General features: G+C 42.0%; 1 protein-coding gene across 9 annotated transcripts in view; it reads left to right on the top strand.

The window, feature by feature from the left end:
• ASPH (aspartate beta-hydroxylase) overlaps positions 1-24975 on the top strand; it is a 230019-nt gene that overhangs the window by 5322 nt on the left and 199722 nt on the right. For 2 of the 9 annotated variants that reach the window (XM_053558392.1, XM_053558395.1), the window contains exon 1: positions 21644-21798. The exons of 5 other annotated variants lie outside the window; for them this stretch is intronic. In XM_053558392.1, the coding sequence (XP_053414367.1) occupies positions 21783-21798 (16 nt within the window). In that variant the 5' untranslated portion in view covers positions 21644-21782. Of the gene's footprint in view, positions 1-21639; positions 21799-24975 lie in introns of those variants that run through there. 2 more of the 9 variants (XM_053558399.1, XM_053558396.1) reach the window with 2 other exon arrangements.

Below are 24975 nucleotides of genomic sequence, written 5' to 3'. Positions count from 1 at the left end.
CACTGTTTTAATACATATCTTGAAAATATACAACTTGGTTTTCATCTTGGATACTTCTGTATCACCTCTAAGTGCTTTGACTTCATTCTGTACTAAGATATGAAAATGTTTCTTAATTAATCTCCTTTTGATAAAACCTGTTTATGTACACAGAACCTATCTATAGCTGTCCTGAATCTCTGGGAAGAAGCCTCAGCCATCTGTCAGGAGATGAGGGGCAGGAGCTAGCTCACTTGCTTCAGTGTATGCTGCCCTGTCTGCTCTGGCCTGTGCACAGGTCTCTGGAGAGTGCTGGTCTGCTCCTCTGCTGCAGTCCTGGCCTTTTCTGTTAGAGGACTAAGACTAAGGGTGCTCATTTTTCCTACTTCCCTATGCACCACTGTAGCAGTATGTTCTGGAGTCCAGTGCTTTAGCTTTTTACTTTCTTCTGGTATGAGGAGCCAGGATGGTATTTTCTTATCAGTTATCATTATTTAAAAGAAAACCATGGCTCAATGGTTAGGGCACTGGCCACATACACCTGGGGCTGGCGGGTTCGAACCCGGCCGGGCCTGCTAAAAACAACAATGACAACAACAACAACAAAATCACCAGGTGTTGTGGCAGGCGCCTGTAGTCCCAGCTACTTGGGAGGGTGAGACAAAAGAATTTCTTAAGTCCAAGAGTTTGATGTTGCTGTGAGCTGTGATTTCACAGCACTCTACTGAGGGTGACATAGTGAGACTGTCTCAAAAAAAATAAATAAATGAAATCAATAAATAAAAAATGAGTAAAAGAAAATGATTATTTCCTGAAATGAGGAATGCTTCAGGTATTTGCTCGGCATTTGATATTTGTTGTTAAGGGGTTTGTCCACCTTTGGCTGATGCAGTTATCTTTTAGTGGCAAATTACAGAATGTGGTTTAATTCTGATCATATTAATGACAGCTAAGGACAAATGTGGTCTAGATAACCTATTAGATTTTAAGGAAATGTTGAGCTTACTTGATGAGTAAATCTTCTAAACAGTAGTTACAGAAGATCTTTTGAAGGATCTGGGCTGTTCTCCGCCGTGTGTGTGATCCAGGTGGCTTTCCCGGTTGTATGAGTATTACCATCTGCCTGTAGACACTTTCTGTGCTGTAGAGCAGAGAAGGTTAGTGAATCACATGGGAATGGGATCTGGGGAGTTGTTCAGTTACAACAAAGTTTCCAAGGATAGACCTGGTCCTGGAAACCACTATTGCCAGTACCTCCTTTCTACCTGTGTGCCCACAGGTTTAACCCAGTGATTCAGCAAGGATCAGTCTTAATTTTGAAGTAGAATATGGTTTGATAAAATAATTTTATTCCACAGCTAACACTGTTGTAACTGCATTTTCTCATATTTTACAGTAGTTTGACAGCCTTTCTCCACAATGTAGAGGCATTGCTGTTGTCTGTCCTGTTAACAACTTCTGTCTCTGGTTTATTACACTGTTGATGTACAGTTTTTTCCCTCTACCTTTTACACTCTGCGTTTTTATTTCAATTTTTTTGAAGTGGTGTACTGGAAAGCTGCTTTTTTATCTTAGGTTTATATGTAAAATTATATTTAAGGGCAGTTAGTTTTTTTTTTTTTTTACATGAACCTAAAAATTTGTGTTATAAATATTTATTGAAAATAAACTCATGTTTGACTTTTCAATTTTTCAGTTCTCTGAATCAAATCTTTTTTTTTTTTTTTTTTTTTTGAGACAGGGTCTTGCTCTGTCACCAAGTCTAGAGTGCAGTGGCATCATCATAGCTCACTGTAACATTAAACTCCCAGCCTCAAGCATCCTACAACCTTAGCCTCCCGAAGTGCCAGGATGATAGGCATGAGCCACCAGTTTTGTGAATTGTTTCATGGACTTGCATCTTGCCAGTGAGCCTTCTCTAACTTCTAGAATAAAAATATTTGTATGTTCTATTCTTTAACACTGTATCTCCTTGAAATATTACATATTTAAGACCTGTAAATAGGTTTAAAGGATAGTATAGTGAATACACGTGTGCCCACCATCTAGGTGAAGAAATGAAACATTACTAAATTCTTGGATTTTCCTCTCCTGTGGTATCCCTACCCAACCACTCTTATATGTTTTATAATAGCCTATGTATTTATAGTATATGCACAAATTAATGTGTATTATATAACGTTACATTGCACATTACACATTGTGTAGCCATACATTTAAAATATATTTGAAGGGAGGAGCCTGTGGCTCAGTGAGTAGGGCACTGGCCCCATCTACCACCAAGGGTGGCGGGTTGGAACCCGGCCCCAGCCAAACTGCAACAAAAAATAGCTGGGTGTTGTGGCGGGCGCCTGTAGTCCCAGCTACTCGGAAGGCTGAGGCAAGAGAATCACCTAAGCCCAAGAGCTGGAGGTTGCTGTTGCTGCCATGGCACAGCAGACTCTGTCTCTAATTAAAAATAAAATAAAATATATTTGAAGACCTGCTTAGTAAGTGTATCTATATTCCAATTATATATGTACACACACACACACACACACACTCTCACACTCATTTAGCACTTATTTGGCATGTGTTAAAAGTTTTTTTGTGAATAGGATCCTAGTTGGCAAACCTGTTTGACACCATTTGTTTGAAATTCCTCCAAGCTCTAGTTCTTTATTTTCATACATACATAGGGGTTCTATTCTGTGTGAATGTGCCAATTTTCATTTAGCCAGCCTGCTGTCAAAAGCCACTGTGGGTTTGATTTTTCAAACAATGTTGCCCTGAACACTCTTGTATCTTTCCATTTGTTTTTGATTGTTTTGCAGTTGTAGTATTGAGTTGTAGATTTTCCCCTCTATATCTTGTACATTTGTTATTTGTGTGATAACTTCTCCTAGTCTGTTGTTACTCACATTGTAATTTTCTGTGGTATGTTTTGAACATAATTTTAAGATTTTATTTATTTATTTATTTATTTTTTAGTTTTTGTAGAGACAGAGTCTCACTTTGTCTCTCTGGGTAGAGTGCCGTGGCATCACACAGCTCACAGCAACCTCCAACTCCTGGGCTCAGGTGATTCTCTTGCCTCAGCCTCCTGAGTAGCTGGGACTACAGGCGCCTGGCTGTTTTTTTTTTTTTGTTGTTGTTGCAGTTTGGCCAGGGCTGGGCTTGAACCCTCCACCTTTGGTATATGGGGCTGGCGCCTTAGCCACTGAGCCACAGGCGCCGCCCCAGAATTTTAAGATTTTAATATGTTATAATATATATTTTAAATTTTCTACTTTATGGTTCATGCCTTTGAGCTTTATCCTAACACAGAGATCACAGAACGTTGTCTTATTTTCTTCTGAGAGATCCGAAGCTTTGCTTATTCACTTTTTGATCTCTGAACTATTGGGTATAAAACTGTATTAGATATATTGTGAGTAGAACCTAATTCAATATTAAAAAAACAGATAATGAAAATGTCCTGTATCATTAATTGATGTCTTTCTACATTAATGTTCAGTATTATCTCTTGTGTATAAATATGTGGGACCATTTTCTTTTGTTTTCTTCCTTTTATTTTTTTGTTTTTGTTTGTTGGTGGGGGCTCTGTTTTGTTCCAGGCATTGTAGGAGCAACACCTAACTTGGCTGATGACTATAACTTTGTAGTAAATATCTGATAGGGTGTATCCTTTTTTTTTTTAATACCATTGTCTTTGCTGCTTTGGTATTTTTTCCTTGAAAAATATTTGAGTATTTTGGCTGATGTTGTATTGAATTTATAGAACAATTTGGTACAATTACACATTTATAATATTGACTATATTAGCGTAGTAAAATTTTCTATTTAAATCTTGTAATTTTATCCGAAACTCATGCATTTTTTAAAATTAGATTTAGTGTAGGTACTTTATCTTTTAAAAATAATTTTGAGAATATTTTTACCAACATTTTAATATGAAAATTTAAGTGTACATCCAAGTTGAAAGAATTTTACAATGACCACACCACCTACTTTCTACAGAAGTGATCATTTGGATATATTTGCTTTATGTCATATCCTTCAGTCAATTAATCTTATTCTTTTTGGTATTTGAAAGTAAATTGTAAATATTAGTATACCTTACTCTCCTAAATTACGCTTCTGTCATTATAGCTCAACGTTTATTTGTTTTCCCTCTGAGGTAAAATTTTTACCTAGTGAACTGTACAAATTTTAGGGTATGATTTGTAGAGTTTTTGTAACTGTTTCCAACTGTGTAATCCACAGTCTATCAAGATAGAGAGTATTTCCATCAGCTCAGAAAGTTCTTTCAAGGCCCTTCCTTGCCCCCATCTCTGGCATCAGAGACAACCATTACACTACTTTTTATGACCTTAGATTAGCGTTGTCTATTCTGAAGCTGTCTTTTGTAGGTACTTTTCATGAGCAAGTCTTTGATTCAGCATATTTTTGACGTTCATTTCTATTGCTGTGTTATCAGTCCCTCATTTGGTTTTATTGCCAAGTAGTACCTTACCGTGTGACTGTCGCACAGTTTTTTATCCATTCTTTTATGGACGGACTCCTAAGCTGCTCCTAGTTTTGGAGTATTATGAAGAAAATCCTTATTATAGAAGGCTTTGTTTTTTGTTTTGGACATACATTATGTTTTCATTTCTCTGAGCAAGTAACTAAGAGAAGGATTACTGGGCTATCGAGTAGGTATATATTTAGTTTTATTGATTAAAAACTGCCTTATGTTTTACAGCTTTACACTCTGACAATGTGTGGGAGTGCTGGCTGTTTTACTCATGCCACCAGTATTTGGAGTTTTGGGTCTTTAATTTTAGCTGTTCTGGTAGGTGTCAGCAGCTGTGCATGTACGCGTCCCTCAATCCTGCTTTCTGGTGCTTATTGGCCATACGCATTATCTTCTTTTGTGAAGTTTTTCTTTTGCTTTTTTGCCCATTTTAAATTGTTTTCTTTTTCTCCTTTTTTTTTGTTATTGAGCCATAATACTTTATATATTCTGGATAAAGTTCTTTTCAGATGTATACATTACAGATACTTCTCCCAGTCTGTAACTTTTCATTTTCTTAATGTTGATATTTATTTTTTCTGTTTTGCTTTCTGTATCCTACATAACTTTTCCTCTTTCCCAATCATGGAGCTATCCTCCTAGATTTTCTTCTACAAGTTTTATAGTTTTATTTTTTATATTTACGTCTATAATCCTCCCAAATTAAATTTGGCTTAGGTTATTGTTTCTCCATATGAATTTCTAGTTATTATGCACCAATTGTTGAAAAGACTTTCCCCAGGCAGTTGTAGTCACTCACCCCTGTCGCTCACCCCTGGTCACTCACTACCAGCACCCTGGGAGACCAAGGTGGGGGGATCACTTGGGCTCAAGAGTTTTGGACCCACCTGACCAAGAGTGAGACTCCATTTCTACTCACAAATAGAAAAACTAGCTGGGCATCATGGTGGGCGCCCGTAGTCACAACTACTCTGGAGGTCAAGGCAAGAGGATTTCTTGAGACCAAGAGTTTGAGATTGCTGTGAGCTGTGATGATCCCCTGCACTCTACCCAGGGTGACAGAGTGAGACTCTGTCTCAAAAAAAAGGGAGGATTGGGTAGAGGGGGAGAAGACTTTCATCATTGGATTGCTTTTGGTTTCTTTGTTAAAAAGCAAATGACAGGGTAAGTGGTAAGTGTAGGTCAATTTCTGGGCTCTCCATTCTGTTTTTTGTTGTATTTTGTTTTGTTTTGTTTTTGTTTTTATCTGTTTGTCCTTATGCCTGTGTCACACATTCTTGATTATCTTAGGTATGGAGTAAGTATTAAAACTAGGTAGTATAAATCCTCCAACTTTCTTGATCCTTGTAAGATAGCTCCAAATATTCTAGATGTGTAGGTCCGTATGTATTTAGAGTCAGCTTGTCAATTTCTTTTTTTTTTTGTAGAGACAGAGTCTCACTTTGTGGCCCTCGGTAGAGTGCTGTGGCCTCACACAGCTCACAGCAACCTCCAACTCCTGGGCTTAAGCGATTCTCTTGCCTCAGCCTCCCGAGTAGCTGGGACTACAGGTGCCCGCCACAATGCCCGGCTATTTTTGGTTGCAGTTTGGCCGGGGCCGGGTTTGAACCCGCCACCCTCGGTATATGGGGCCGGGGCCCTACCGACTGAGCCACAGGTGCTGCCCCCTAGCTTGTCAATTTCTACAGCACAAAGCATGCTTGGACTTATGGTTAGAATTGGATTGAATGTGTAGACCAGTTTGGGAGACTATACATGGCCTTGATGGCTGTGTCTTCTGCTCCATGACATTGGTATATCTCTTTGTTTATTTGAGTCTTTAATTTCTTTCTGCCTTGTTTTATAGTTTTTGGTGTGGAGACCTTCCACATTTTTTTTTTTTTGTTGTTGTTGTTAAAAATCTTTCTAAATATTTTATGCTTTTTGATGCTATTGAAAACAGTGGTTCTAAAAATTCTATTTTCCTGTTATTTTGTGCTATTACATAGACAGAAATGATACTTATACTTTATATTATGTAATTTGTTAATTCATTTATTAATTTTTAGTCTCTGGGATTTTCTATGTAAATGTCATGTCACCTGTGAGTAGAGACAGTCTCACTTCTTTTGCAGTCTTTCTTGCCCTACTCACTATTTAGGGCCTTCCGTGTAATGGTGACTATAGATAACGAAAGGAGTTATCTGGCTTTGTTTCTGATTTTAGTGGTTATGGTTTTTTGCTTTTTCTTCTGTTTTTGAGACAGAGTCTCTGTCCTGGGTAGAGTGCCATCGCATCATCATAGCTCATAGCAACCCCAAACTTCTGGGCTCAGGTGATCCTCTTGCCTCAGTCTCCCAAGTAGCTGGGACTATAAGCACCCACCACAATGCCCGGATAGGTTTTCTATTTTTTGTAGAGACAGGGTCACATTCTTGTTTAGGCTCATCTCCAACTGCGAAGCTCAACTGATCCACACGCCTTGGCCTCCCGGAGTTCTAGGATTATAGGTGTGAGCCACCTTATTTCACCATTAAGCACATGGAGTCATGACTCTGGGTGTTTTATAGGTGCTCTTTATTGGATTGGAGGCATTCCTTTGTATTTCTTAACTGAGAATTTGGTCAAATACGTTTTCTCTGTCAAAGCCCTACTTGGTTAAGATGCATTGTCTTTTTATATATTGCTTTACTTGTTAATATTTTGTTAATATTGCACTTGTGTTTTCTCTGGACATGTCTGTAATTTTCTTCCTTCTCTCTTCCCCTGTTCCTCTTTTTCTTCTCACACTTTCTTGCCTTAGTTGGACTTATGATCACTACTGTGTATTTTCTTTGTATTTGTTGAGATTACGTAAGTGCTTTTTCTTCTATATTTAATTGGTAAATTATAATGATAGATGTCCTAATTTAAAACCACCTTACATTTCTGGAAAAATCCAACCTAGTGAGTTTACAAATATTTTTCAATTTTAATGGATTTTTGAGTAAATATATTTTTGAGTAAAATTGACCAAAAATTGTCTTTTCTGGTTTTGTTACCAAGGTTCTTGTAGCTGCATAAGTGTATTTAGGTTAAGAGCATTTCTTTTTTCTGTTCTTTGGCGTAGTTTGATTTGGTGGATAGGTAGTCTCTATCCCCTACAGAATGAGATGGATTCTGTAGGTTTGTTCTTAAGCTGTATGTAAGTTGAAACAGGTATATTTATCTATTACCTGTATCATTCTGATGTTTGTAACTCGGAGATTGCCTGGGGTTATTTGGCAGAACTCATTTGAACATTTTTGCCATTTCATCTTGCGCTGGGTGGGGTGTGGGTAGGCATGAGAGAAAACTTTTGTTTTTAAAATATTTATGGGACTGTATACATTTTTTGTTTTTTCTTGAGTCAGTTTGTCTATGTTAGTTTTCTTGGGTTTTCGTAGGCACATTTGAGTACATTGTATACTATAAAAACTAAAAAGTTTTTCATCTTTTGAAGTTTTAAACTTACTGAGATAAAGGTCTTAGCAAAATAACTAAGAAAATGCCACAAAAGCTATGTTAACTAGTGTGATGAAAATGTGTCCAACGGTCTATGAACCAAGTGTATGGTGCCCCATGATCATACTAATGTACACAGCTATGATTTAATGAAAAAAAGAAAGTATATTCATGGAGGCATGACCTGAAATCACACTGAGTGCTCTCAGATTATTAGCAGTCCTCCATTTGGTTATCCTTGAAGAAGCAACGAAAGTTCTTGAGATATCTTCAATATAAACATGCTGGTGATAATAGCTAAGTAAACTAATAAAGGCATTAAGAGCTAAAAAAATAAAAAATAAAAAAAAATAAACTTACTGAGAGTTGTGTATGATTTAAGCTGTACCTCTTGCAAACAGAATGTAATCACTGCACGCCTGTTATTCCCTGTCAATAAAGTAAATTACTTTTAAAAATCACTAAATATTTAGCTGCTTTAAGGGATAGCTGTTTTTTAGCCAATAAGAATTTTTGCCGAGTTTATTAAAGTGAAAGGTCTTTCTTTATAAAATGGATGGAATATTCTAATATCTGTGAGAAAGTAAGCCACTTATTACTGGTCATTTAGTTTAAGTTGAGCTGGTGCCCATTTTCTTCCTTAACTGGCAATGGCTGGCATTACATATATCGCTTTGTTCAAAGCTGAGCTTACTCTCTTTAGGAACAAAACATATTGCTTATTTTTTAAACCTTGAGGTTTATTTGAGTATTTTATGGCTCTTAGCTAATCTGTCTGTTTGGTTTTCACCGGTAAACGTATCTGGAGGCCTGGAGTACCTGGCACAGATTTAAAACTTGAGTGCCAACAGGTCCTGTGGCTTCTGGGAGGTAGCAGGACATTTATGAGTCGTCACAGCCCACCATTTCAATTACTTGTTACCCAGGTGGAATATTTACAATGAAATTAACATATGTGACTCTGCAGAGCTCTTAAGCCACTTGCATTTATTTTGTTTTCTTCTAGAGGTAGGGCACTATTTGTGTTCATAAACCCAAGCTAACTTAGAATTCTCTTGTGATCAGTGAGATATTTAAAATGAATGAATAAAGACAGAGTAAGCTTGAGTAAAAGAACACAGTTTACTAGCTTTAAATAAGTACTGGTTTGTGGTAAACTTGAGATAAACTAGGTACATTCAAGACCTTCCTCCTCAGCTGGCTCTTCACCAAGACCTTGTGGCCTTTGTGTGTGTCTGTAATTTCTGATTGCCTGTGCTTCCAAAACCAGCTACTTCACACTTTCAAGTCCTTGAGCCAATACCTTACTATTTCTCCTTCAACTAGTTTTGGCAGATGGCTCCCTCCCATTTTGCAGAGAAACCAAAGGACACCCTTTGCATGCTTGAGACAGTCTCACTCTGTTGCCCTGGGTATAGTGCAACCTCACACTTGTGGGGTCAAGCAATCCTCTTGCCTCAGCTTCCTAAGGAGCCAAGTAGCTGGGACTAAAGGTGCCTGCCACAACACCTGGCTAGTTTTTTTTGTATATTTAGTAGAGATGGAGTCTTGGTCTTGCTCAGGCTAGTCTCCAACTCCTGAGCTCAGGAGATCCACCGCCTTGGCCTCCCAGAGTACTAGGATTACAGGCATGAGCCTCCACGCCCGGCCAGTTGAGAATTTTGAAGAGTGATTGCTTTAATTGGACACGAAAGTTTCAAATAGTAGAGCTTTTTAGGTACATCTTTACTGTGTAGTTCAGGAAAACTCCTTTTCTTTCTTCAGACTGAGGAGGGAGACCCAAGAGGCTGGTGGGTGAGTGGTGATGAGCCAACATCACAGTTAGAACTTAAAATCTTGGCAGTGACAGCTACTTGAGACTTTTGGGTACCTATCCCACCCCAACCCCCAAGAGGAAAGCTGAGGCTGAGGTAGGAGTGCTGGGCCTCTCTGAGGGAAGCCGCAGTGGGCTGGGGCTAGATCTACCGGCTATCTACTCCCTGGGACTCTCCTCCTCTAACCTCCTCCCTCTCACTTAATGGAAAACAAAGCAGTGAGTAGTCAGGTTTCCCCATCCCCATAGCCTGGGTTTGGTAACCCCCTTCTCTGCCCTCACCATGTTCTATAGAATTTGAGTATTTGGGCGATCTGAGCCCTTTGGCAGATGAAGGTGTGAGACTATTGTTAGGCAACAAAACAGCATCAGACTGAACTGGACCCCCAAATATAAAACTATTATGTGGACAGAGCTAAGATTGTAAAGAATAGTTTGGGACAGATTGTACCTTAGAATACTGTTTCTTAAAAATTGCATGTATGATTCACCCCAAATGTTTATTTGCATCTGTATTGCCCCATATACCCTTTTACCCTGACGTGTACTTAACTAGTGTGAATTTTAGTTGCCTTTTTCTTTTTCTCCTACACTGGACTATAAGCAAAGTGGCCTCTCTTGTTCATTGCTGTGGCATGGTGTAGGGTTTTAAAGAGTAATTTTTGAATGAAGGAATATTCAGATGCATAGAGAAAACCATGGAAGCCATTTAAAATTTGCCCTTCTAAGATTTTTATGTCTTAAAACCCATGCCAGCCTACAGAGCTGAAAGTACCTTGTTTTGCTGGTTTGAATTCTGTGTTAACCAGAGATGCTGTATGAATAGAAAATGGTGCTAAACTATTTGACTGCTGCCACAGGAGAGGCACTTGTGCCCTGGTTGGGACAGAAATTGTACAACACACCTGTGCTGCCTGCCTGGACATTCGCTCATCTATAAGTTTCATAAGCTTGAAGCCTTCAGCCTTTGTAGCTACCCTGTTTCCCTGAAAATAAGACATCCTCCTAAAATAAGACCTACTTACAGGAAAGATAAGACGTCCCCTGAAAATAAGACCTAGCTCATCTTTGGGAGCACACCTTAAATAAGACACTGTCTTATTTTGGGGGAAACAGGGTAGTTAGATTTTGGCTGTACTCTGGTGAATCTTATGTAGCAGAGTAGTTTATTCTGGAACACAGGTAAGAGACCAGCGTTCAAAATAGAGTTTGCTGCCTGGAGGCACAGATGGGGGGTGTTTGGTGATTTTTACTCTAGGTGATGTTTACTGAGGTCTAGGTGACCTCAGCCAGAGGAATGGGGGGAGGATTTGTGAAGCTGGAGCTGGAAGAGGTGTGTGGAGGGGTCTAGAGAGCAGTGAGTCAGGGAGGGTAAGGTGCGGGGGCAGCTCTGAACATGGTGGCAACGTTTATATTTGCTCTTTTTTTTTTTTAACTGCTGAACCATTTGAAATTTATTTATTTGTTTATTTGAGACAGAGTCTCACTCTGTCACCTGGGTAGAGTGCCATGGCATCATCATAGCTCACAGCAATCTCAAACATTTGGGCTTCAGCAGTCCTCATGCCTCAGCTTCCATCCAGAGTAGCTGGGACTGCAGGCTTGCACCACCACCTTGGGCTAGTTTTCTATTTTAAGTAGAGACAGGGTCTTGTTCTTTCTCAGGCTTGAACTCCTGACCTCAAGTGATCTTCCCACCTCAGCTTCCCACAGTGCTATGATTATAGGCATGAGGCATCACTCATTTGAAATTTTAAATCACGACACGTTAGCCCTAAATCCTTCCCCTCCCAAGCCTGGGACTACAAGGTACCCGCCACAATACCCAGTTAGTTTTTCTGTTTTTAGTAGAGATAGGGTCTCACTCTTGCTCATGCTAATCTCAAACTCCTGAGCTTGACTAATCCACCCTCCTCGGCTTCCCAGAGTGCTAGGATTACAGGCGTGAGCCGTGGCGCCTGGCCTGTGTAATGCCATTTTTATGAACTTCCAAAAACTCATCTGTGAAAAAAACAGTGGAACAGTGGGGCTTCGTCCGAAGGTGGGGATGGGTGAAATGTGAATGGGAAGGACCATGAGGCAACATGTTAAGGGACTTGGGTTGTATGTTTGTTAAAACTCAGGGAATGTAGTATGCTTAAAGTGACTGCATTTCATTTTATGTAAGCTTGGCATTGAAGTATAAAGAAATCTTGGTATATAGTTTATGACGTGCACGCTGAATTATTTAGGGGCCGTGTACTGATGCCTGCAATTTACTTGAACTGCATTATACAAACCAGGTAGATTAGTGGATGGGTAGAGGGATGAATGGATACGACATAAGCAATGTGAGAAAATGTTAATATTTCAGAAGAGCCTAAGTAATAAGAATTCTTTCAGCTTTGTCTTGTTTAGGGAATTTTTATAATAAAACATTGGGGAAATACTCATAAATTAGTTGTTTGAGTCGTAGGAAATAGTCGTTTTTCTGGGTCAAAGAAATGGTCAAATACTATCATTTCCTGTGGTTAAGCCTAACATGCGACAGCACATCTTGTTGTCATTTTATTTAGCCGTCTCCACCTGAGAAGGCAGGAACAGAAAACAGCTTCATCTGCCTCCAGTCATTGCTCAATTGGGCCAAATTAATCTCCTTGCTCTGGAGAGCAGAGGCTCTTGACTGTCCCTGGGAGAGATTCCTTAACATCGAGTCACTCTCTGGTTTTGAAAGTGTGTCTGGTTTAGATCTGATGTCATTTTCAGAGCAGGAGTTCCCACCTCCCCTTTATGGCAGGACAGAGAGGCCTGCAGTGGGGAAGGACTCAGTTGTGCTCTCCAGGGCCTACTTTGGGCTGTGCCTGAGAGGAAGACTGGGAGAGACCTTCCTCACCTTGCAGGCCCCTCTGCTGGTTGGTAGTTGATGAGATCAACTGGCCTTCAAGTGACAGGTGCCCAGACACTGCCTCTGAGTTCTTTGGAAGGCCTGACGGAGGCCCTTCCCATGACATACAGCTTCTTCCACCCCCCGGGCCTCAACCCTGGCAGAGTACCCCATCCCCTCTCGCTCCTGGAGCCCCTTGCCTGGGAGTTGGCCCTTTTGAGTGAGATGCTGGCAAGACTGTACAAACCCTGCTACTTCTTTGCTGCCTGTTTGGGCCCATGGGAAGCTGACATCTTACCTGGAGCTGGAGCTGGTTTGTAGCTGTCACCTTTCTCTGCAGCTGTCCCTCCCTGGTTCAGCTCCTGCTCAGCTAGGCACAGCATGGGCCATGGGGGTCTGTCACTTGACTAGGTGTCCAGTGGGGAGTCAGAGGTCTGTCTCCTTGTGGGCAGCTTTGTTCTCCACAAGAGATTCTCTTGCAGTACCTCTCTCTCACTTGCCTTAGGAGTGGAATTTCGGGAACTCATAGATGAATATTTGTACCTAACCAAGTTGGTTGAAAACTCACATTCAGTATTCTACTGAAGTGTAGTTATTCAGCCTTTGGCAAAGTTGTGAAATTCCTACTGAAGAGAGATATATGTGGATATGTAAGAAAGGTCATAGTTCATGTGGTTAGGGGGAAGGACACTGTTAGTACATCACTGGTTTATTTGATTGGTCGTGATTTTGGCAAGGGGTTAGGAAAACAGTACAGTCTGAAGGAACCGCCCTCACTTTAGACACAAGTCACAGTTTCGGGGCCCCCAGGGCCACTGTGACTTCAGGCCAGCTGGTTGCAAATTTGAGGACCCTACAAACACTTCTAGGGTTGGTGTTTGCTAGAATGACTCGCAGAACTGGGGGAGGAGCTGTATTTCCCTTCACAGTTGTATTGCCGTGAAGGATGCACTTGACCACCATCCAAAGGAGGAGATGGTAGGGAAAGAAAGTCTGGGCATGAAGCCCCATCGTCTTCAGGGGCGTGGTAGCATAAGGTGGCAGAATGGGTGGCATAATGTGAAGGCTGCCTATGGCGTATGCAATGGGGGAGCTCATCCCTGCCTTTGGTGTCCCTCCCTAGTTCTTGGGGCTCGATTTCGTGCTGCGTGCATGGCTGACCTTCAGTTTCCTGAGGAGCTTTTGTTACTCCTTCCTGAGCTCTGGAGTTCAGAATTGATGGTATCCGAAAGCCCCCATGGTTAGGTTGTCCAGTGGCCAAAAACCTCAGGCAAACAAAGACTCTGTAATCAGATGGGAAACTCCAGGGATCTGAAGACTCCCCGGGTAAGTAGCTGAGGGCAAAGGCCAGACCTTTCTTTGGATGAAGTTAATTCTTCACTATTCAGTTTTAGTCGCAGCCCTTCTTGCTTTTTACTGATTAGTTATTCACCTTCCTTATTATTTAGTCTATTGTTTGCTAATGAAGTGACTGGTGGCTGGCAGTCCCTAGGCTGCGGCTGGTCACAGGAAAGACCACAAGGCTAGATTAGAGGGTTTGGGCTTTCAATCCCACATCCCTCATCTTCCAGGGAGGGGAGGTGGGCTGAAAGTTCAGTTGATCACCAATGGCCAGAGGTTATCAAGCATAGCCTACATAATGATGCTTCCATAGAAAGTCAAGTGGGCTAAGTTCCTCCAGCTTCCAGACAGCTGAAGAAAGTTGCTGCAGCGTGGCATGCTTAGTGAGGGCATGGGAGCTCCAAGCCCCTTCCCAGAGAACTTGCCTGTGCACCTGTTTCTTCCATCTGGCTGTTCATCTGTATTCTTTGTCATATCCCTGAAATAAACTAGTAAATGTGTTTTCCTGAGTTCTATGAGCTGCTATAGCAGATTAATAGAGCGCTAGACGTGGATCCTGAGAACCCTGATTATACCCAGTTGGTCAGAAGTTTAGGTGACGTCTTACTAAATGGGACTGGCATCTGAAGGGGGGACAGTCTTGTGGGACTGAACCCTCAACCTGTGGGGCGTGACACTATCTCCAGATAGATGGTGTCACAATTGAAGTAGAGGACACCCAAGTGATGTCTAGTGCAGAATCGATTGCTTGGTTGCTGGTGAAGAGAAATCCCCACACGTTTTGGTGACCAGGGGTTACAAGAATATTCTGTGTTGATTGTGTTATGAGAGAGCTGAATTTGTTTTTCCATTGTCCTTACTCCATCCCCAAAATGTACTGTGATTCATAATCGCATCACCTATATTTTTAGCCTTCACTTCTAATAACTTGACTCTGAGACATGTGTGTTTTGCAGTTTACACAATTCTTCCGTGCTAATGCATATATATAATTTTTGTCTTCCCTATCCATTTGCATCTGTAAGACACATTATGATGAATGCTGAATTCTTTTGTTAAAGAAAGTGGGAACTGGTGGGCAGGAGGGCCATGGATCTTCTGCCATCTAAAAGGGTTAAAGTCAGAAAGTCTGCAGTGGTGGTCATCCACAGTGGTGGGGTGGCCCCATTTCACTGCCTTAGAAGTAGGCTTTTTTGCTGTTGTGTTTAGTTTTGAAAAAATACCTTTTCTGTTCATTGTCACAGCTTTTCTTTTACTGCCTCAGGGGTTCTCATTGGCTATCACAGCTCATCTTTCTTCATGCCTTTTGCCTTTCCCACGGCTTTAAGAGAGCATCTCGCTTTGTACACCATGCTGATAACTTACTCACATGTGTGGACAGTTGACTGGCCCCGGCTGGGGAAGTGGTTTTTCCTCTGAGAATACATCTCTGCTGAGTGCTCAGTAGGGAGAACTGACTCAGTGGTCCTGGCTTGAGGAACTAGCGTTGGGCATTAGCAACTCTTTACACTGTGCTTTGTTTGGGTGCATGGGGGTCCCTTCGATGGGGTCGGGTGGGCCCGTGCCCTGATTCCTGCTCTGTCCTCTGCAGGGATCAGCATCAGCACAGAAAGATTCCTCAGTTTGGGTTTCAAAGGATGGTGAAAGTTCCAGAAAATACCTGGAGGCAGATACAGAGGGTACTGCTGATACTCTGCTCTCCTTTATTAACACTGTTGGAAATGCAGGCGGCTTTCTCAAAGTTGTTTTCCTAATTCTAAACTTCACGGCATCCCTTGCCGCTCTGCCTTTCCACACAAAGGAAATCAAGAGAACAGCGTTCAATGTCTGGCTGCTGGGACAGATGAGGGGGCTACAGAGTCTGCCATGTAGCCCAACCGGCCCAGCTCATATTTAACTCAGGTGTCAGATAACCCTGCATCAGCCCAGGGGTGGAGGGGAATTTACCTAAGACAGACATGTGAAAACGTGGTGAAGGACTGATTTGAGCCTGTAACCAGTGTTGAGGAACTACTGGGTTTCCTTTTTTATTTTCTCTCTGTCTTAGCTATTTGTAGGTTGTTTCCTCTTGTGAGTTAATTTTAGGATCATTAAACTCATGGGGATGGGGAAGCCCGAAGTGCCTTGGCAATTGTTGGGCTAAACAACTTAAGAAATAAGTTATTTCCGAAGCAGTAAATTATTCCCTTATTTGTGGAATGTTAGCAAAAATGGTTTGATTACTCATATAATCAAGGATTTGAGAAGGAATTTATCTGCTGTTTCAGAAATGTTTATTGAGTTCTCACTGGGTGCAAGGGATATGTAGGGTCATGAACACGGCAGTTCAGTCCCTGGCTTTGTGAAACTTATGTTCTAGGAGTGGAGAGAGATTAAGAACTTAATGGTTACATGGTTATCTAATTAGCACTATAATCATGCTGCAGGGGAGATAGGACACTGCCCTCGGAGCATATGCGGAGCGCAGTGAAGGTGCCCATCAGGAGGTGGTTTGTAAGCAGAGTCCATCTGAAGGGGGCGGTGGCTGGGGGTGGCTTGTAGGCAGCAGCACTGTCATTCCAGGAAGAGGGAACAGCCTGTGCTGAGAGCAGCAGGATGGCTTGTTTGTGGCTGGAGTCTGGACTGTGAGGAGGGACGACCCCACGCGAAGGTGGGTGTGGTAGACTGGGGCCCTACCGAGTAGACTCTTACAGAACACATTGAGGATTTTGTACTTTATCCTGAGAATAGCGTAAAGCCAGTAAGGCATTTTAAATAAAGTAATGATGTAATCAGATTTAAAAAATTAGTTTGCTGTGTGGAGCAATAAACTTTATTGAAGCAAGGTTTTGGAGTAGCCTAGTAGGAGACAATAACTTGGATCGGAGTGATCACAGTTGAGGAGGAGAAACTTGGATGATCTGAGAAAGAGTTTTCCACTTTTTCATACCATGGTGCTGATCACAAATGATCTTTAAACACACACTGGGATAATGTACACAGATGGCCAGGTGCTGAGGAAAGTCCATGTCTTGACCTGGTTGAAACAGCCGGATGGATATTTGCAGCAGCCAGAGGGAGAAAATCTCATTTTGAGAGGTGAGTGTTTGGGGCAAGAGTGAAGGATGAATCCCAGAGTTTTTGGCTTAAGCAGCCAGCTTCATGAAATGTTTCTGAGCTCTAGGTCATTGGAGGGGAGTGGGGAAAGGTCATTGCTTGTTGGGTATATGCTGAGTTTCAGGTTTCCAGAAGTCATTCACATAGGATGCGGAGGGGATGCAAATGTGGTTTTGGAGCTCCAAGGAGGGAAAAATGTAAGCCATGTAGGTGATAGCTGAGGTCACCTAGGGAGAAGGCAGAGGACGAAGGCATATGGGATTTCCACACTTAAAAGGGAGCTGGAGGGGAAACATGCTAGCAAAGGAGACAGAATCAGAGAGTCCAGGGATGTACTAGGAATAGCAGAGGGTTTGGACGTCACAGGCCTCAGGGGAGGAGCGTGTTTAAGGAGGGAGAGTTCTGCTGAGAGATCAAGTCAGGTGGGGACGGATGTTCCCCGTTGCATTTAATGATATGGAGATCACTGAAGTGTGGCAGTTGAGCTACTGTCCTGGAGCCATGTGCAGGAGCCACAAGGCAGCCTGCGTGTGGAAGGAGTGAGTGGGCGGTTAGGAAGTGAGAGCAGGGAAATAACAGCTCTGCCGAGATCTTCGTCTGTGATGGGAAGGAGCCGGATGGTTAGGTCTGACGCGGGGGTGTAGGGGAGATGCAGTGAAGGCAGTGAGGCTGGGGACTGGAGGATGGGGGGGCACAAGCCCACTGAGGAGCCGCGTGGGATTCAGAGTCAGAAGGAGAATGTGGACACGGGGCAATGTGGGGTTGCGTGGCTGGCAGTGGGCAGCTTATAGCTCTGTGAAGCATGATGCCACAGCAGTTAAGAGAAGGTAGAGTATTGGGTGGCACCTGTGACTCAAAGGAGTAGTGTGCTGGCCCCATATGCCGAAGGTGGCGGGTTCAAACCTAGCCCTGGCCAAAAACTGCAAAAAAACAAAAAAAGAGAAGGTAGAGTGCTTTAAGGGCAGAGAAGCTTGGAATAGCCATCATAAAGAACGGTGTTCTAGAGAAACAGAGCGGGGTGCAGGCACTGCTGAGGCCCCGCAGGGTCAGCTCTGCTGTGTCCTGCTCCTGGTGGTCATTCGATGTGCTTGGTACCCTGGCAGTCGTGGAGAGGGTGACGTTGGTGTTCGCCCAGATTGGTGCCACGGGAGGACAGAGGAGCAGGGGAGTTTCATGAGTCAGGGAGTAGTTTAAACGACAAACTGTAGACTCTAAGGTGGATACGGATATATGTGAGGGCAGGAGGCGAAGAGGGGATAGAAAGAAGTAGAAGATAGAGAACTATAGAATCCAAGAAGAAAGTGTTGAATAAACAAACTGGAAAATAGCAGGTCGTGATGAAAGGGTGACGTTTCCATTCTGCGTCCCACCTGGTGGTAGAAGCTAACCCCGCCTGCAGCGCTGGGGTGGGGCGGGCATGGTTAAGTCGACTGCGCCGTGTCCGCACAGTGGCCTTTGGTTACTTTGGTGGTACTGGCTGTTGGGTTTAAAATGTTTTGATTCGTTCATGTTTACTTGGGGTACTACCTGCAGATGAAATGTGCTTTTGCTTTTTGTTTTAAAGACCCATCTTTTCAGCAGCTCATGAGATCCTGCAGCCCTTTTGGTGGAACTGAACAGGCAGCGCTTTCTTAGCAGGTTTACAGAATCTGCTAGGATGCTCGTGCCACCCAGCAGGAACGCACGTGCGCTTGGGAAGGTGCACCGGGTTTGGTTTATGGCAAGATCCATGGTAGGAATGAGTGTTGGATATAGAAGAGAGGGACACGAGGTCTCTGGGATGAAGAATCAAGGGACGAGAACCTGTTGTGTTGGCCGCAGGGATCGAAACTGAGACGTGGCTATGGCTGGAATCAGGGTGGGGGTGGTGAAGCACTACAGGGGTGCCTCACAGTGGTGCAGCATGTGGCAGGTCCTGTCATCGGGTGGCATGGGCCTCAGAGGAACTGGGTTTATTGTTATGTCAGCATTTTCTTTTAAGGAAATGACAGTCTGGAAATTGGTAAAAACAAGAGCTACTTCCTCCTTCCCCTGGACCCTGAGAACTGGAGATGAATAGTGTGGTATTTCCTATGTGTGGCCCTGGAACAGCATCTGGTCACCTGGGACTTTTCAATGCCAGTCCTCAGGCCCAGCTCCAGACCTCCAGAATCAGCAGCTCTAGGGGTGGGCTGGTCTTCTGTGCTCTAACAAGCCCTCCCTGGCTCCAAGGTTGAGGGCTTGCCACTGTGATGATAGCTGATGGAGGGGGAAGGATTCAGTGTTGGTTGGTAAGAGGGATAATAGACTCTCACCTGGTGGGTTTCTGGAAGGAGATAGAGCCCTCAAGTCAGGGACAGAGTTCGTGACTCCTGTGGACTCTACTAATGGTCTCAGAACAGTTGTTGGAGGTTTGGTCTTTCTTTGGACCTAGGTATTAGTTCCCGTAGCTATTACAGAGTATAGTTAACTAGTTAACTTAATATTACTTCAGTTGTGTTTACTAGGATTTTAAAAACATGATTTGCTGTCTACAAATTACATTTATTCTTAAACTTTTTATAGACTTTCTTCACAAAAATTGTTATTATAAGAGATAGTTGCTTGGAATTCAGAATTTTTTCTCAAAAAGTGTTGTAATAGGTGGCACCTGTGGCTCAAAGGGGTAGGGCGCCAGCCCCATATACCAGAGGTGGTGGGTTCAAACCCAGCCCCAGCCAAAAACTGCAAAAAAAAAAAAGTGTCGTAATAGATTAAATGATATTTCAGGGAGTTTTCTCCTGATCTTTCTATCTAAAATAGTGGGTATACCATTATCATTGTGAAGCAAAGAGGGAAGGCATTTTGTCCAAATAACTACTCACCTGTTGCAAAAGACAAAAGAAGATTAGTTGTAGGACTTGGGAAAATGCTTGGTAAGGATTTGTCAAGAGGAGTAACCAGAGCGGTGATGAGGAAGCCTCGGGGCTGAGCTATACCCATATTTTAACAGCTGTGATTTTTGTCTGAGTTCAGCATTTGGCTATTGACCTGTAATTTAGAATCCAGCTGGCCTCCTGCAGGCCAATAAAGGGAGAGGAGAAGAAAGCCTGGCAGCTCTGGCAGTTTCGGGGAAGCTGGGATTATAAAAAGAGCCGTGAATTGGCGGTGAGGAGATTTGTGCATTAGTCCTGATTGAGTCAATGAAAATTTGTTGCATAGATGACTTCAGCGGATATTCATACTCCTAGGCAAGCCTCATTTTCTAAGCAAGGAAATTGAGGCACAGAACTTTGATGACTTTCCCCAAATCAAACCTGATGAAGAGCTAGGATGCAAAGCCAGGCAACAAAGTCGGAACCATACCAAGCTGCCCGCCATGTGGTTCCAGGGTGTTTCTTGTCACACTCATTCTCTACCCAAAAAACACAGCAAAAGAAAGCTTCCAGAATATTTGTCTAATAAATAAATGTGGAGGGATGGTGGGGCATCTTAAAACCCTTTTAACAAGTGATTTGTTAACACTTAACATTTTAGCAACCATTGGCTTCCATGGGACAGATCTCGAGGAAAGGACTGGGGGAAATGATTGCTTGGTCAGAGGACACTGTCTCTTGTTCAGTTGGCCCCGATGCCTGCTTCATCTGTCCCAAATCTGGGCCATCAAATATTGGTATTGTAGATTGAAGACTCCTCTTCAAAGCATTTAAATATGTAATTTGCCTGTGAAGCTTTAAATTTGAGTGAAAAAAATTAAAGACTTATAAACAACTTGGAAAGGTTGCTGCCTTGCTCCAGATACTATGCGTGCTGAAGTAATTTAGTATACTAATCAGAACTCTAATGAATTTGTGAACTGCTAATCTTAGATCAGTGAGCAAATGTATTAAAATTGTGCTGATTTTATTTCCCAGAAGAGAATATTTGGAGATAAGGTTGGGGAGAAGCAGAAAAAAAATCAGAATGCAGTTGTATAATCTTTCTAGTTCCCTTTCAAGGTAGTGTTTCTTAGGCCACTTCTCCTGCTAAAGATTTCATTCCCTCCCTCCCTCCTTCCAGCCTTCCTTCTATTCTTTCTCCTTCCAATCCCTCTCTCCTTGCCCTCGCTCCCTTCTCCTCTGCTGAAACGTTTTGTGGTGTTGCTTTATTTTTGCTATTAGGAGAATTACTCCTGAGATGGTTAATATCCATGAATCAAAATTTTAGAGCATTAATTTCTTGCCATTTATTGCTCTCTTTCATTCAAACAAAGTAATGTTTTTTTTTCCTGTAGGCATTTGATTAGATTCTGAAGAGCCAAATCAAGCTGTTTCTGGGCTTGGGGCCACAGTTTTATAGCAAGACTTGCTTCTGTTTTGAATGGGTTGCTGCTTAAGCTAAAGCCATTAAAGCCTTCTTCTAAGAAAACAAAACTGGCAGCACAATTTGTTTCATTTCATTTTTTCTAATGTGCTTGACTTTTTAGGAGTTGGAGTTAGGAGCGAGGACCAACTGGGAATGGAATCCTCTGAGTGGGAGAAAGGCTATTGGGTTGTTAGGAGTACATTTTCAGTCTGAGTGATCAGCAGCATTTGGCTATGAGGTAGAGGCCTCTAAAAATAACTGTTGAGCAGAGTTCGCAGTTAGGTCCAATTTCAGTTCTAACTACAGGCCTTGGCCAAGCAGGAGCTGGCCAGCCCAGAGCTCTTGGTAGGGAGCGTGGCCTACACTTGCCGATAGTGTTTTGTTTTTCTTTCTTTAGTATTTATTATTCATGGAGTGAAGAAATCAAAATGGCTGAAGATAAAGGTATATTTTTGTCATTTGGGTTAAAAGTGGTTTTAGATTTAGCTGACAACTCTTTGCTTTATTTTCGGTTGTGCAGTTATTTTTGGCTAAGTGCTTTCCCTGCGTCTTCTACATTTTCTGTTTTGAACTCCTGGAGCATCGACTTTTCACAGTGGTAGAATTTTTCATGGAATAATCTGTCCTTAATCTGAACATGTTTTGGGGTCTGAATTTAAACCGTCTTTCTGTGTATTGCACTACTGGCGGCCATGTTCTATGAACGTCAAAAAAATGTAGAAGCTGCCTAGTCTAATATGAGTTAATTACGAGGAATTTACAGCATGGTGTATTCAGATTTTATATAAAATAACAGGAAATTTAAGAAATATGTGCAGTCAGTCTCATGTTAACGAACTGACTTGGTTCAAGTAAAGTCTTACCATATATGGAAACTGACCTTTTTTTTTGTGAAGCAGACAAAAAAATGCAAAGAAAAACCACTACAATTTGCTTTGTTTTTTAAATTAATTCATTAACCTTCAAGTGTTCTTTAATATGTTGCATTTACTTTTTGTGTATGTTTGTTCTTGCTTTTTTTCTTGTAATTAAGATAGACTTTCTGGTGGAGCCCCTAGCTCAGTGGGTGAGGGTGCCAGCCACATACACCGGGGCTAGTGGGTTCGAGCCCGGCTTGGGCCAACTAAAACAATGATGACAACTGTAACAACAACAAAAAAATAGCCGGGTGTTGTGGCAGGTGCTTGTAGTCCCAGCTACTTGGGAGGCTGAGGCAAGAGAATCGCTTAAGCCCAAGAGTCTGAGGTTGCTGTGAGCTGTGACCTCACGGCACTCTACCCACGGCAACAGCTTGTGACTCTATCTTAAAAAAGAAGAATAATGTAGACTTCCCATTAATTGAAAGCAGACTACATTTGCTTATGATGTTGAAAAAAATAGGTGTATAAAAACCTGCTTCTAACTCTCGGCTAAGCAGAAACTGAAAGATTTCTCCTGTAAGAATAGAGAGTGTCAGCATGCCCACTGTGACTACAACTTCAAATAATTGCCTAGAATGGATCCCATGCCCACTGTGACTACAGCTTCAAATAATTGCCTAGAATGGATCCCGTGCCCACTGTGACTACAGCTTCAAATAATTGCTTAGAATGGATCCCGTGCCCACTGTGACTACAGCTTCAAATAATTGCTTAGAATGGATCCCGTGCCCACTGTGACTACAGCTTCAAAATAATTCCTTAGAATGGATTCTGTGCCCACTGTGACACAGGGCTTACTGTAGCTGCAAAGAGGAATGGAAGACAGGACTTCTGGTTCTTGTAGGGGACATTTCTCTCCCATCGTGGGTTGGCTAATCTATGTGGTCGGCTAAATTCAGCTGTTACTTCTGACCCACTTTTAGCAGTTCCTAGTTCCCAAAGGGTGTCATTTTCTAGGATAGAAAAATAATCAGTTTGTTGAGTAGCTTAATAGTTATGTGGTTTTTAAGATGTTAAATGTATAGAGTTTGTATGTAAATATGAAATTCCCAGCATAGCGTGACCTAAAACTTGTGAATGATTGATTTATTTAACAGTAACATTAATGGTAGTTATGTTCTAGTGGGTCAGTTAAATAACTGACTACTGTTGGGGTGCTGGGGTACATCTTCTGTTTTCCCTTTCCTCAACCAAATAAGTTACACATTGCCTCTGGGCCGTCTTCATGTTGCACTGTTTGGACCATTGCTTGCCATAGTACTTTTCTGTGTTTGGTAGCATGTGGGAACATTTTCTGATTTGGAGTTCAGGTACCTTGGATGGGGCAACACAGAAGAAATATGAATCAGAGTGGCACCTGTGGCTCAAAGGAGTAGGGCGCTGGCCCCATATACCGGAGATAGCGAGTTCAAACCCACCTCAGCCAAAAAACTGCCAAAAAAAAAAAAAAAAGAAAGAAATATGAATCATATCGTTCTTGCCATATTCTTGACCCCTTTAAACATTCTTTTTGACTAAGATTCAGGTAGAACATGAAGCCATGAAAAGAAGACTTTTAGATTTATTCTGTTCTTAGAAAATAGAGACAACTTCTAGATGTTAGTCCAGAATATAGCTGGAACAAAGTGCTGGTTTCAGGTTTGCTTAGGGAATTGTAAACCCTCTTGAAGGGTTTGTCTTACTACGCTTTCTCCACTTTTGTTGGCCAGACACTGATATGTCCTTTGGAAGTAGGCACACCCAATTTACAAAGTGACATATCAAGAGGATATTACTTGCTGTTTGCAAAAAAGTTTCCTAAAAAATGTGTCTGAGGAAAGACCGTCATCTACCTACAATTTAGTGTTTTATTCCTTTATGAAATTAGTACATATTAACAGTCATATGGTGATAAATCTGTTTAATAAACACTAGTTTGAATGAAAACATTTCTAAGATTTATTATACATTTCTTTAATATTTTAGTGATGGGATTAATATGAATACCGGCCAGTTACTACCTAGTAGTAAAGATTATTTTTAGGACCTTCAGAGGCCTGCCTGCAAGCCTCAGCACAAACCATCTCCCAGCCTGGTTTTCCTGGTTGGTTGTCTGTCCTCACTAGAGGATCCCGCCCTCTAACACTAACGGGAAACTTGATCGAAGTTGCTGGAATTGCATCTTCAGTATAAATAGCCGTTTTTAATGTGCGTTGGTTTCTCTGTCCTCCTGCCCCCAGTCCCTCTTGTTGTGCGTGCATTTTTTTATGCTCTTTAGGGAAAATTCCCCCCACTCTTCCCTTATATTTGCTGTTGCAGGTCAGTAACTTACACGAATATTACAGAATTAGCTTGGACAAATGCTATATTACTTTTGAGAATCTCAGAAACTTTCCTTCCCCTTTTCTGCTTTAAGAAAGAAAGATTAAGGAAACTGCACTTTGAATTCAGGTTATTATTTTTGTTAGCTGTATCATCATGGGCGTTTTTTTTTTTTTTTTTTTGAGACAGAATCTCACTTTGTCACCCTGGGTAGAGTGCTTTGGCATCATAGCTCACAACAACCTCAACCTCTCAGGCTCAAGTGATGATCCTCTTGCTTCAGCCTCCCAAGTAGCTGGGACTACAGGCACCCTCCATAACACCTGGCTAGTTTTAGAGACAGGGTCTCGCTCTTGCTCAGGCTGGTCTTGAACTCTTGAGCTCAAGCAATCCACCTGCC

The sequence above is a fragment of the Nycticebus coucang genome, chromosome 13, assembly GCF_027406575.1.
Source record: "Nycticebus coucang isolate mNycCou1 chromosome 13, mNycCou1.pri, whole genome shotgun sequence".
In the NCBI taxonomy this organism is placed as follows: Eukaryota; Metazoa; Chordata; class Mammalia; order Primates; family Lorisidae; genus Nycticebus; species Nycticebus coucang.
This window is presented reverse-complemented; position numbering and strand designations above follow the sequence as displayed.